Here is an 11840-nt window from a genome sequence, read left to right as displayed (position 1 = left end):
CACAGGATTATGTCAAGCGTCCTATTCACTGCACCGTGACTGTAATCTGACCAGAACAAATGAGTTAAACTTGCAGGAAACAGCTGAGGGAACTTATAAGAATAATTATTTCTGGCAGATTTAGTGAGATCGATGGGCTGTTTCATATTCTATTGGTGCTCAAATTCAGATGTTTTGCCGTTATGAGCCACGACCTAAGAAAGTATTTTTACTAGAGAACTCTTTGAAGATAAGGATGACAGATCTGTTCAAAGACCCAAAATGACCCAGGGAGTAAGGAAGCAGTGTTATTTTATTCATCTTTTACAATTCAAACGATGTTCACACAGTACATTGGGTATAAGACAAGTTGAGAAAGGAAAGTTGGAGAACAGGGAATGGAGGTTCTTTGTATTCCGTGTCTATGCCAAGTTGTGATCATTCTGAAACACAAAAACATGATTTTAAACAATGCTGCTCTGGAACATTTAATGCACTCAGCTAGCTGTCTGTCTGATGGTTTAGATTTGACAGATGACTGTTCATTCAAATATGGTTAACTCCAAATATGTGCTAATGAGTTGTTATAGCTACCATCATGAACAGGCAGTGTATCGCTATCCAGTGGCAACCTGTCATTCAGGGCTGAATGTACACCACCGTTCAAGCAATTTTTTTGTCCATTAAAATAACATCAAAATTATCAGAAATACAGTGTAGGCAGTTAAATTTGTAAATGACTTGTAGCTGGAAACGGCTGATTTTTTAAAATGGATATCTACATAGGCGTACATTATCAGCAACCATCTGTGTTCTAATGGCACGTTGCATTAGCTAATCCAAGTTCATAATTTTAAAAGGCTAATTGATCATTAGAAAACCCTTTTGCAATTATTTTAGCACAGCTGAAAACTGTTCTGATTAAAGAAGCAATAAAACTGGCCTTCTTTAGACTAGTGGAGTATCTGGAGCATCAGCATTTGTGGGTTCGATTACAGGCTCAAAATGTCTATTATTTTTCTGAGAAATGAAGGCTGTTCCATTTGAGAAATTTCCAAGAAACTGAAGATCTCGGTCAATGCTGTATACTACTCCCTTCACAGAACAGCGCAAACTGACTTTAACCAGAATAGAAAGAGGAGTGGGAGGCCCCGGTGCACAAATGAGCAAGAGGACAAGTACATTACAGTGTCTAGTTTGAGAAACAGATGCCTCACAAGTCCTCAACTGGCAGCTTCATTAAATAGTACCCGCAAAACTCCAGTCTCAACGTCAACAGTGAAGAGGCAACTCCAGGATGCTGGCCTTCTAGGCAGAGTTAAAGAAAAAGCCATATCTCAGACTGGCCAATAAAATATTAAGATGAGCAAAAGAACACAGACACTGGACAATTGTTCTGAATTCTGTTACTGTACATTTAGAAAATACTGAACAGATAGTTATATTGACTACATCTGTCTTAGCTCGCTCATTAATGTCTTAATCGAAATTACGGATTACCTCTTATCCGTTCCCTTGTATAATAGTATGTACATCTCAATTGTCAGTAAAAACCACATTTGTATAAGCAAGTCAACCATATTAGCTGTTTAAAAAAAAATAAATGTAGCAAATGAGGCTGAATGAACTGTTTCGCTGACAGACAAGGCTCAGCTGATAACCAGGTGTAGCAGTGGTAAGGTGTTGGGGCTGCTGTTGGGACTCTGCTATTGGGACAGCTTTATGTAGGCCCTAACAGTTTGTGGGCACCATTTGTCACCGTTATAGTGCAATTAATGTCTTGTTTAGTGTTGTGTTGTGTTATAGTGCAATTAATGTCTTGTTTAGTGTTGTGTTGTGGCTTTGCTGCTATGCATTAAATAAAAGTTGAGTTTGCCTCACCAAGATTTACATTCTAAAATCGCCACGGTCTCTATCCAACTAGAGTAGTAGTGCTGTATGTAAGTTCAAATGTCATCGCAGGGCACCTGCAGTGGCAGTGTCTCCCAGGACGTCCTGCAGGATCTTCTGCAGCACGGCACCATACTCCTGGAACTCCTCCTCACTCATGGTGATGCCCATCTCAAAAGGAGCCTTGATCTGAGAACAGGCAGAGCTGATCAGTATCCAAATTAAACCTAGCCCTTAACATCCCTTGGCATGTTATGTGGTTTTGAAAGCAACATGTTAATAAAGCCATTTTAGACCCTTTTTTTAAAATTTCACCTTTATTTAACCAGGTAGGCCGGTTGAGAACAAGTTCTCATTTACAACTGCGACCTGGCCAAGATAAAGCAAAGCAGTGTGACACGAACAACAACACAGAGTTACACATGGAATAAACAAACTTACAGTCAATAACACAATGTACAGTGTGTGCATATGGCGTGAGGAGGTAAGGCAATAAATAGGCCATAGTAGCAAGTAATTACAATTCAGCTAATTAACACTGGAGTGATAGATGTGCAGATGATGATGTGCAAGTAGAAATACTGGTGTGCAAAAGAGCAGAAAAGTAAATAAAAACATAGTGGATCCAGGCAATGAGGCAGTGATCGCTGAGATCCTGATTAAAAACAGCATAGGTGTATTTGGAGGGCAATTTGGTCAGGATAATATCTATGAGGGTGCCCATGTTTACAGATTTTGGGTTGTACCTGGTGGGTTCCTTGATCATTTGTGTGAGATTGAGGGTGTCTAGCTTAGATTGTAGGTCTGCCGGGGTGTTAAGCATATCCCAGTTTAGGTCACCTAACAGAACGAACTCTGAAGATAGATGAGGGGCAATCAATTCACATATGGTGTCCAGGGCACAGCTGGGAGCTAAGGGGGGTCTACAACAGGCAGCAACAGTGAGAGACTTAGGCTGGGTGGATGGTAGGGGCATTGGGTTGATTTGGGTTCAGCAGCAGTGTTGGATTTGTAGAGCTATTTTCAAGAGGTAAATCCATGTGCATGTGTCACTTACCGTATTGTGTTTGTCTTCCTGGTGAAGGGGACCCTCAAACAGCTCAGCAAAGCTCTCAATGTCTCGCCGACCAACTCGAGGGGGCTTCCCTTTACCCTGCAGGGCCAGGCCGTGACAGTGAGTCACACACTACCTTATTCACACATTTAGTATAACATTACTCACACACATTTTACACACAATTCGTAAACCTTACTCACAAACACACACGTCTGCTACACCTTACCTGTCTTACCTGTGGTTTCTGGGAGGGGCTGAGGAAGCTGGAGCCAGCACTGACTGACTTGGCCCACAGAGCCAGAGTACACAGCATCAGTATCATGAGACCTGTGTTTCTCTTCAGTGGCATGATGGATGGCTGTTTGCGCTTTGTAGAGAGAACTCACCAAATACAAATTAATAACATTTTAAAGCACTGTATATTGTGATGCTTTTATCCAAAGCATTCCTATGGCACAATATGACATACATTTTACTTGTGTATAAATGAATCGAGATACCAAACCTAAATATAATCTCCTCTGATATCTTATTTATTGAAAACTAATTGTTATACTCACCAGATATACCTTGGACATTGATATGGTTGGACTAGGGTCTCTTTTCACCTTATATACCTATTCTTATGTTTACCTCTGAGACATTTGGAATCCAAACACATATTTGCTTCTATGTTTGCACATTAAAGCAAATAGAGTCATGGTTGATGGAACTGGGGATTTGATGGATTGTTCAAGTGTTTGAATAGATAAAAGAACAAGAATAGCACAGTTGCAACCTGATAACAGAAATGTTCTTGCTGATTATCACCTTTAATCCTACTATTATGATGACACCACACTGTCATGTGGGCTTTAGACCCTTTTAGAATGTGTACTCATACCTGAGCAACTGTTTGCTGGTCCATCAACAGAAATATTCTGCATTTCTACAAAATACATATTCACTGTCCTATGTACTGAAATATGCCAAGAACACATTATCTCAACTTTCAGTTTTTCCGTTTTTTGTCAGCTGTAATGGGCAGAATGTTGTGCATCATTATAAGCATCGAAATGGTATGTTTCTGGTTATACGATATATATATATATATATATATATATATATATATATATATATTTTATCTTTAACTCTGCATTGTTGGAAAATAATCAGTGAGTAACGTTAAGCATTTCACTGTAAGTCTACGCCTGTTGTTTACGAAGCATGTGACAAATAACATTTGATTTGATACATGAGACATAGTAAAAGAACAATCTCTGTCTATACTTGGTCTGATATACATATACATATATTACATAACTGCATGTTCAAGAGCCTGAATCCATTATAACCAGAAACGAATTATGCCAACATTGAAAGCATCAATCTTTTTTTGACTGCCAGTTGCTTACTCCACACCGCTAGGTGGCAGTCCTGAATCTACTTAGCTAGCAACCCTTAAATTATCACGTGAACCAAACAACTCGGCTGCTTCCGAGTTGTAAATTGGTTGCGTTCCACTAGCTAGCTGGCTTTGAGCTGATATATCGAAATCTAACAACCATGGATAAAAAGAATAAGCAATATGCAGTGACTGCTTCATCGTTGACTTGTTTACAATAATTAATATTGTCACATTTTCTGTCACCAGTGTGTGAACCATAGCTAGCTCATTAGATAACGCCGGTAACTTATCTAGCCTGCACGCTAACACATAGCAAGCTAGGATACTGCATTGGAATTACAGTCCTCTTTTCCATTGTGTCAGATGAGGAGACAGAGGGACTTTTCCTGGTGGATTTCACCCAGAAGATTATTGACAAGAAGAGAGAGAATCATGCGGACCAAGACTTTCAGGGAAAAGGGTATATTTTACTCTGATCAAACATGGAGGTGAATGTAAGTTTGTTCATAGAAGAAGATGTTAGTGACAATACTGTTTTGAGCTTCTTTTTTTAATGTTTGTACACAGACGTGACCCGCCTGAAAAGGACCGACTATCAGAGGACATGCGTAGAGAGCTGCAGAGGCAAGTCTGGGAGAGGGAGGAGGCCATGAACAGTCCTGTGGGACGAATCCACTACGAGGACATCAGGGAGCAACGTTGACATGGCACTGGTTTCATAGATACAGTAATCAAACTGTATTTACTGTACTTTTTTAACCAAACCCTGAGAGGTGTGTTCTCTGTGGATTGACTTGTCTCTTCTCTGATCTCTTGCCTCTTCCTCCATCTCTCACACTGCTATTTTTCCTCCCTCTTCTTTTACTGTCTGTCCATGTCAGAGGCCCATGAGCTGGATGTGGGCTACTTTACATTTTCTCAGGACCAGGAGCAGCGCAGGAAACAGATACTCTGGACATGCTCAGACACCAGGTGAGTTACTCTCAGCCTCCGCAACCCCTGAGATTAGACATTCTTATATCACTTATCAGTTCATTTAAATGACTGAGTTTGAAGCATATTGTCGACATTAATTCAATTTTTTTTAAAGATGAATTATCTCTCTCCCTTTCTCTCCCTCTCTTTCTCTCAGACGACAGACCAGCGCAGTAAGAGGGAGCAGTTGAAGGAGAACAGGAAGGCGCTGCTGAACGCTCAGTTGGCCAAGGTGAGGCAAAGGAAGATGAAGACTAAGCTGGACGGAACACAGAACGACCAGGGAGCTGGACCCAAACAAGGTTAGAGGAACCTCCCACAATTATACAGCATTGGAGACAATGATACCTGATCAGGCTAGATTGTATGGCTATGACTGTATACTGCTCTATGTATATACTTTTGACTGTAGTGAATACTGTTGTAAGTGTTGTCTCTTATATTACTTCCTTCAGAAGAGGATGAAGCCCATGAGGAGGCCCCTGCAGTGAAGAAGTTGGAGGTAGAGATCCAACAGAGGAGAGACACCAAGTCAGGAGTACCCCACATCAGGGAGTGGGACAGGGGCAAAGGTAAACACTACTCCTTGTTTCTGGTTGACACGATTGGCATGGATCTTTTTTTTTTAGAATGAATGGTGATCATTGATGAATCACTGCCACCCACTGGCATAACATGTATAACATGTATAACATGGCAAAGTAGAGCAGGAAAGTTCCAGGTGTAACCAAGGACTGCTTGCTGTAGTCAACGCCTGTCAGATCATCTCTGGTAATTTCCTCCAGTGAGACACCAAAGAGTTGTATGCTGCCTGGAGTGTTAGATCATTAACTAACTGTCTTCTCTTTTTTCAATTTGACAACACTCCTTTCCTAGTGGACTTTTTTGGCAAGTGGACGAGTCGGCGGCAGGATGATAGGGAGTCAGAGTTCACTCCTCCCTCTGTGTACTTCAGTTACGATAAGAGACAGGGCTACGGGAAATGGGCCAAACGGGAGCAGGACAAACCCAAAATGGCCTTCATGTGGTCAGAGGGGCAGGGTGGAGGGCATAGCTACCCCAGGCCAAGCCCAAAAGTGGTTATTTACCCTAGCCCCAGTCAACTACCCCTGTACCCTCTCAACCCATAATGCTATTCATTGACTACAGCTCAGCGTTCAACACCATAGTACCCTCAAAACTCATCACTAAGCTAAGGATCCTGGGACTAAATACCTCCCTCTGCAACTGGATCCTGGACTTCCTGACGGGCCGCCCCCAGGTGGTGAGTGTAGGTAGCAACACATCTGCCACGCTGATCCTCAACACTAGCTCCACAGGGGTGCGTGCTCAGTCCCCTCCTGTACTCCCTGTTCACCCACGACTGTATGGCCAGGCACGACTCAAACACCATTATTAAGTTTGCAGACGACACATCAGTGGTAGGCCTGATCAAAGACAACGACGAGACAGCCTATAGGGAGGAGGTCAGAGACCTGGCCGTGTGGTGCCAGAATAACAACCTATCCCTCAACGTAGCCAAGACTAAGGAGATGATTGTGGACTACAGGAAAAGGAGGACCAAGCACGCCCCCATTCTCATCTACGGGGCTGTAGTGGAGCAGGTTGAGAGCTTCAAGTTCCTCGGTGTCCACATCAACAACAAACTAGAATGGTCCAAACATACTAAGACAGTCGTAAAGAGGGCACGACAAAGCCTATTCCCCCTCAGGAAACTAAAAAGATTTGACATGGGTCCTGAGATCCTCAAAAGGTTCTATAGCTGCAACATCGAGAGCATGGTTGCATCACTGCCTGGTACGGCAATTGCTCGGCCTCTGGCCACAAAGGAACTACAGAGGGTAGTGCGAATGGCCCAGTACATCACTGGGGCTAAGCTGCCTGCCATCCAGGACCTCTACACCAGGCAGTGTCAGAGGAAGGCTCTAAAAATGGTCAAAGACCCCAGCCACCCCAGTCATAGACTGTTCTCTCTACTACCTCATGGCAAGCGGTACTGGAGTACCAAGTCTCGGACAAAAAGGCTTCTCAACAGTTTTTTTCCCCCAAGCCATAAGACTCCTGAACATGTAATCAAATGGCTACCAGGACTATTTGCATTGTGAGCCCCTCCCAACCCCTCTTTTTATGCTGCTGCTACTCTGTTTATCATATATGCATAGTCACTTTAACTATACATTCATGTACATACTACCTCAATTGGGCCGACCAACCAGTGCTCCCACACATTGGCTAACCAGGCTATCTGCATTGTGTCCCGCCACCAGCCAACCCCTCTTTTACGCTACTGCTACTCTCTGTTCATCATATATGCATAGTCACTTTAACCATATCTACATGTACATGGTACCTCAATCAGCCTGACTAACTGGTGTCTGTATATAGCCTCGCTACTGTATATAGCCTGTTTTTTTACTGTTTTATTTCTTTACTTACCTGTTGTGTACCCAACACCTTTTTTGCACTATTGGTTTGAGCCTGTAAGTATGTTGTATTCGGCGCACATGACAAATAAACTTTGATTTGATTTGATCCCCTGGTCAGCACCAAAACACTGTCCAACCCCAAAATGCACCTCCAGCCCCTCAGTGCCCCCCTCAACCCCCCACCTTAGTACCCTCCCAACAGCCCCAACCCCAATACACACCCCCCCCACCAATATACCCTCAGTTTGCTTCCCCATTTCAGTCCCGATTTGCACCTCCACCCTTTCACCTTCAGTATCTTCCTCAACTTCAGTATGCAGCCCCAAACTCAGCCCCAGTGCCCCCCTCAGCCTCAGACCCAGCTCCCTTCCCAGAGCCTGGATAACATGCTGCCCTTCAGCAAGAACTCTGCTTGATACTCACAGACACACCTGTATTAAACTAACCCAAACACACAAACAACGTCGATGGGTGTTAGACTATAGTGACGTTACCATGATCTTTAAACCCCTCAGAGGGCACCAAAGAGATGGACCCGTTTTCGTAATCTGATCTTGGATTTAGACTGCTGATCTTGTACATGTGTGGTGATTGTGTGTTTTGAGTGACAGGACAATACCGAGGATCAGCCACGATGTAATAGCTGTTTTCTGGGTAAGTACAGGCATTGAGACGTCTCTGGATGCTTGTCATTATATTCAAACATATGCAATTACCTGTGATCATTTAAATGGATCTATGGAATATACACTGCTCAAAAAAATAAAGGGAACACTTAAACAACACAATGTAACTCCAAGTCTATCACACTTCTGTGAAATCAAACTGTCCACTTAGGAAGCAACACTGATTGACAATAAATTTCACATGCTGTTGTTCAAATGGAATAGGCAACAGGTAGAAATTATAGGCAATTAGCAAGACACCCCCAATAAAGGAGTGGTTCTGCAGGTGGTGACCACAGACCACTTGTCAGTTCCTATGCTTCCTGGCTGATGTTTTGGTCACTTGAATGCTGGCGGTGCTTTCACTCTAGTGGTAGCAAGAGACTGAGTCTACAACCCACACAAGTGGCTCAGGTAGTGCAACTCATCCAGGATGGCACATCAATGCGAGCTGTGGCAAGAAGGTTTGCTGTGTCTGTCAGCGTAGTGTCCAGAGCATGGAGGCGCTACCAGGAGACAGGCCAGTACATCAGGAGATGTGGAGGAGGCCGTAGGAGGGCAACAACCCAGCAGCAGGACCACTACCTCTGCCTTTGTGCAAGGAGGAGCAGGAGGAGCACTGCCAGAGCCCTGCAAAATGACCCCCAGCAGGCCATAAATGTGCATGTGTCTGCTCAAACGGTCAGAAACAGACTCCATGAGGATGAGCCCGTGGTTTTCCACTTTAATTTTGAGTGTGACTCCAAATCCAGATCTCCATGGGTTGATACATTTGATTTCCATTGATCATTTTTGTGTGATTTTGTTGTCAGCACATTCAACTATGTAAAGAAAAAAGTATTTAATAAGAATGTTTCATTCATTCAGATCTAGGATGTGTTATTTCAGTGTTCCCTTTATTTTTTGAGTAGTGTATATTCAGTGTTGGGATATAGCTTTAGGTGAGGAAGGTTTGACTGACATGCTCTAGATGGCGCTGTGCCCATTTACCATTGTTTTATGAGCCACCAGACTGTAGGTGTGTTCAGAATGTGTAATGTTGAGTGTTTTAAACGTTTTTCAATCCAACGGAGTACTCACTGGCCTGGCATGACCTCCTCTGGTCTATTTCATGTGCTTGACAAGGAGGCAGGTGTGTTTGTCCCATCAGGAAGACAGGTCAGGGAAATGACACTAACGTGGAAAATGTTTAGCTTCTTCAAACAGAGAATGAAAGGGAACTTTAATATTTCTGATTATTAGATTGTATTAGAGTTATTTATGCCGTGTGAGTTAATACTTATATATATATATATATACACACACACAGATAATCACAATCATATAAACTTTACCAACAAGGCTCTCAATTGTGTACCACTTATTCCATGTTTAAACCGTTTTGAATGCACCTCTGAAGTACTGTAGATCAGGTAAAATCACCACTTTTTTTCCCCTCCAACTTTTTATATGTTTATATATCTTACCATTAAAAGGCAGTGTAATATGTGCTCACTGCTTACACGTACTTCCTTTAATTTCAGTTTGCCAATATGAATTGAGGACAATTATTTTAATACCCTAAAATATATATTTTACATTTCAATCAGTAATTTAATGTTATCGATGCAAATGGTTCCATATAATTTCAGAATTCATTGAAATTATGTTGTTACAATAAAATAATCATATTGCAGTAGCAGGTAGGCCACTAATGACATCATCAAGAGACAGGACTTTTCTTCAATGATGGGTGCATTCGTAAATTCGCTCTGCCTGTGTACTCCGATTTCAGAGCACTCTTGTCTGTGAGTGAGTGTGCCAGATCGTAGACTAACTGATGAATTGACGAACGCTCAACACCCGTTGTCAGTAAGCGTCAACAAAAAAAGTGTAATTCAATTGTTGCCAGCAGCACAGTTACAGTCACCAACGCTCTGGATAACAGCCTAACCAGCTCTGCTAGGGCGAGTAAAATGGTCAGAGTGATGTGTTCTGTAAATTGTGTCTGGAAGTAGCTAGCAAGCTAGGCAACGTTAGCCAGTTAGCTTGGGTGCCTTGACCGCCGTTGTGAGGTCAGATCGCTCGGATCAATCCTACTCCTCGGTCAGCCCAGTGTGCGTTCTGAACGCACCCAAAGCGAAGCGCTACAACGACACAGTGCGCGTTAGGGCACTCCAGAGTGAATTTAAGAACGCACCCAACATCACAAAAGTTGTAAAAAATATGATTAGTAAAGTACAGATACCCCAAAACACTACTTAAGTAGTACATTAAACTATTTTTTACTTAAATACTTTACACCACTGCAAATAAATGTATTTTGTCTTAATATTGTGCTCAGTGTTGTTTCAACAAACGAGGGAGCAACATGGTGCCATAGAGCCCAGAAAAGACCAAGGAAGGAAAAATAAATAAAGACCAATACTTATTTTCCACCATAATTTGCAAATAAATTCATTAAAAATCCTACAATGTGATTTTCTGGATTTTTTTCACATTTTGTCTGTCATAGTTGAAGTGTACCTATGCTGAAAATTACAGGCCTCTCTCATCTTTTTAAGTGGGAGAACTTGCACAATTGGTGGCTGACTAAATACTTTTTTGCCCCACTGTATATCTATCCTACCCTGCCTTTCTAAGGTCTTCAGAAGCCAAGTTAACAAACAGATCACCGACCATCAGAGCAGCTCACAGATCATTGCACCTGTACATAGCCATCTGTAAATAACCCATCCAACTACCTCATCCCCATATAGTTATTTTAGTTTTTTGCTCTTTTACACCCCAGTATCTCTACTTGCACATTCATCTTCTGCACATCTATCACTCCAGTGTTTAATTGCTAAATTGTAATTACTTCTCCACTATGGCCTATTTATTGCCTTACATCCCTAATCTTACCTCATTTGCACACACTGTATATCGATTTTTTCTATTGTGTTATTGACTGTACGGTTGTTTATTCCATGTGTAACTCAGTGTTGTTGTTTGTGTCGCACTACTTTTCTTTATCTTGGCCAGGTCGCAGTTTTAACTGAGAACTTGTTCTCAACCGGCCTACCTGGTTAAATAATGACAAGTTGAGGATCGGTAGGATAGTCAGTTCTACGAGGGTATGTTTGGCAGCATGAGTGAAGGATGCTTTGTTGCGAAATAGGAAGCCGATTCTAGATTTGATTTTGGATTGGAGATGCTTAATGCAAGTCTGGAAGGAGAGTTTACAGTCTAACCAGACACCTAGGTATTTGTAGTTGTCCACATATTCTAAGTCAGAACCATCCAGAGTAGTGATGTTGGACGGGTGGGCAGGTGCAGGCAGCGATCGGTTGAATAGCATGCGTTTAGTTTTACTAGCATTTAAGAGCAGTTGGAGGCCACGGAAGGAGAGTTGAATGGCATTGAAGATCATCTGGAGGTTAGTTAACACAGTGTCCAAAGAAGGGCCAGAAGTATACAGAATGGTGTCGAATGGTTAAATG

The 11840-nt window shown here is 42.3% G+C and overlaps 2 protein-coding genes across 5 annotated transcripts; one reads left to right on the top strand and one right to left on the bottom strand.

The window, feature by feature from the left end:
- Nucleotides 1-274: 274 nt before the first annotated feature.
- On the bottom strand, nt 275-9575 carry ghrl (ghrelin and obestatin prepropeptide). 4 transcript variants are annotated; one of them, XM_021567408.3, is made up of 5 exons: nt 9460-9575; nt 3162-3307; nt 2927-3022; nt 1947-2058; nt 275-422 (listed from the first exon to the last, which is right to left on the bottom strand). In XM_021567408.3, exons 1-5 carry the CDS (start codon nt 9524-9526, stop codon nt 418-420), a joined length of 426 nt encoding a protein of 141 aa, XP_021423083.3. In that variant the 5' UTR covers nt 9527-9575; the 3' UTR covers nt 275-417. The 4 variants fall into 4 exon arrangements, with proteins under 4 accessions (XP_021423083.3, XP_021423081.3, XP_021423084.1 ...); XM_021567406.3 differs by having other exon boundaries at nt 3153-3307; nt 9460-9560; XM_021567409.3 differs by lacking the exon at nt 9460-9575 and adding an exon at nt 3487-3505.
- On the top strand, nt 4472-7820 carry ccdc174 (coiled-coil domain containing 174). Its single transcript, XM_090206551.1, is given in 8 exon segments — nt 4472-4498; nt 4586-4773; nt 4881-5011; nt 5195-5257; nt 5260-5285; nt 5446-5590; nt 5744-5860; nt 6165-7820. Coding segments are annotated over 8 exon segments (951 nt in total). The 3' UTR covers nt 6419-7820.
- Nucleotides 9576-11840: the final 2265 nt, after the last annotated feature.

This window comes from Oncorhynchus mykiss, chromosome 17, assembly GCF_057628025.1.
Source record: "Oncorhynchus mykiss isolate SJ-2025 chromosome 17, ASM5762802v1, whole genome shotgun sequence".
NCBI classification, from domain to species: domain Eukaryota; kingdom Metazoa; phylum Chordata; class Actinopteri; order Salmoniformes; family Salmonidae; genus Oncorhynchus; species Oncorhynchus mykiss.
The sequence above is the reverse complement of the archived record's forward strand: the minus strand, read 5'-3'. Positions and strand labels throughout refer to the sequence as shown.

Bases quoted from the DNA above. Each gene is read 5' to 3' on its own strand.
- ghrl (XM_021567406.3), bottom strand. From the start codon at position 9,526: ATGGGACAAACACACCTGCCTCCTTGTCAAGCACATGAAATAGACCAG. The intron at 3,308-9,459 runs GTGAGTACTCCG...GTATTTGGTGAG, and splicing joins GAGGAGGTCATGCCAGGCCA to TTCTCTCTACAAAGCGCAAA. The intron at 3,023-3,152 runs GTAAGGTGTAGC...CTGGCCCTGCAG, and splicing joins AGAAACCACAGGTAAGACAG to GGTAAAGGGAAGCCCCCTCG.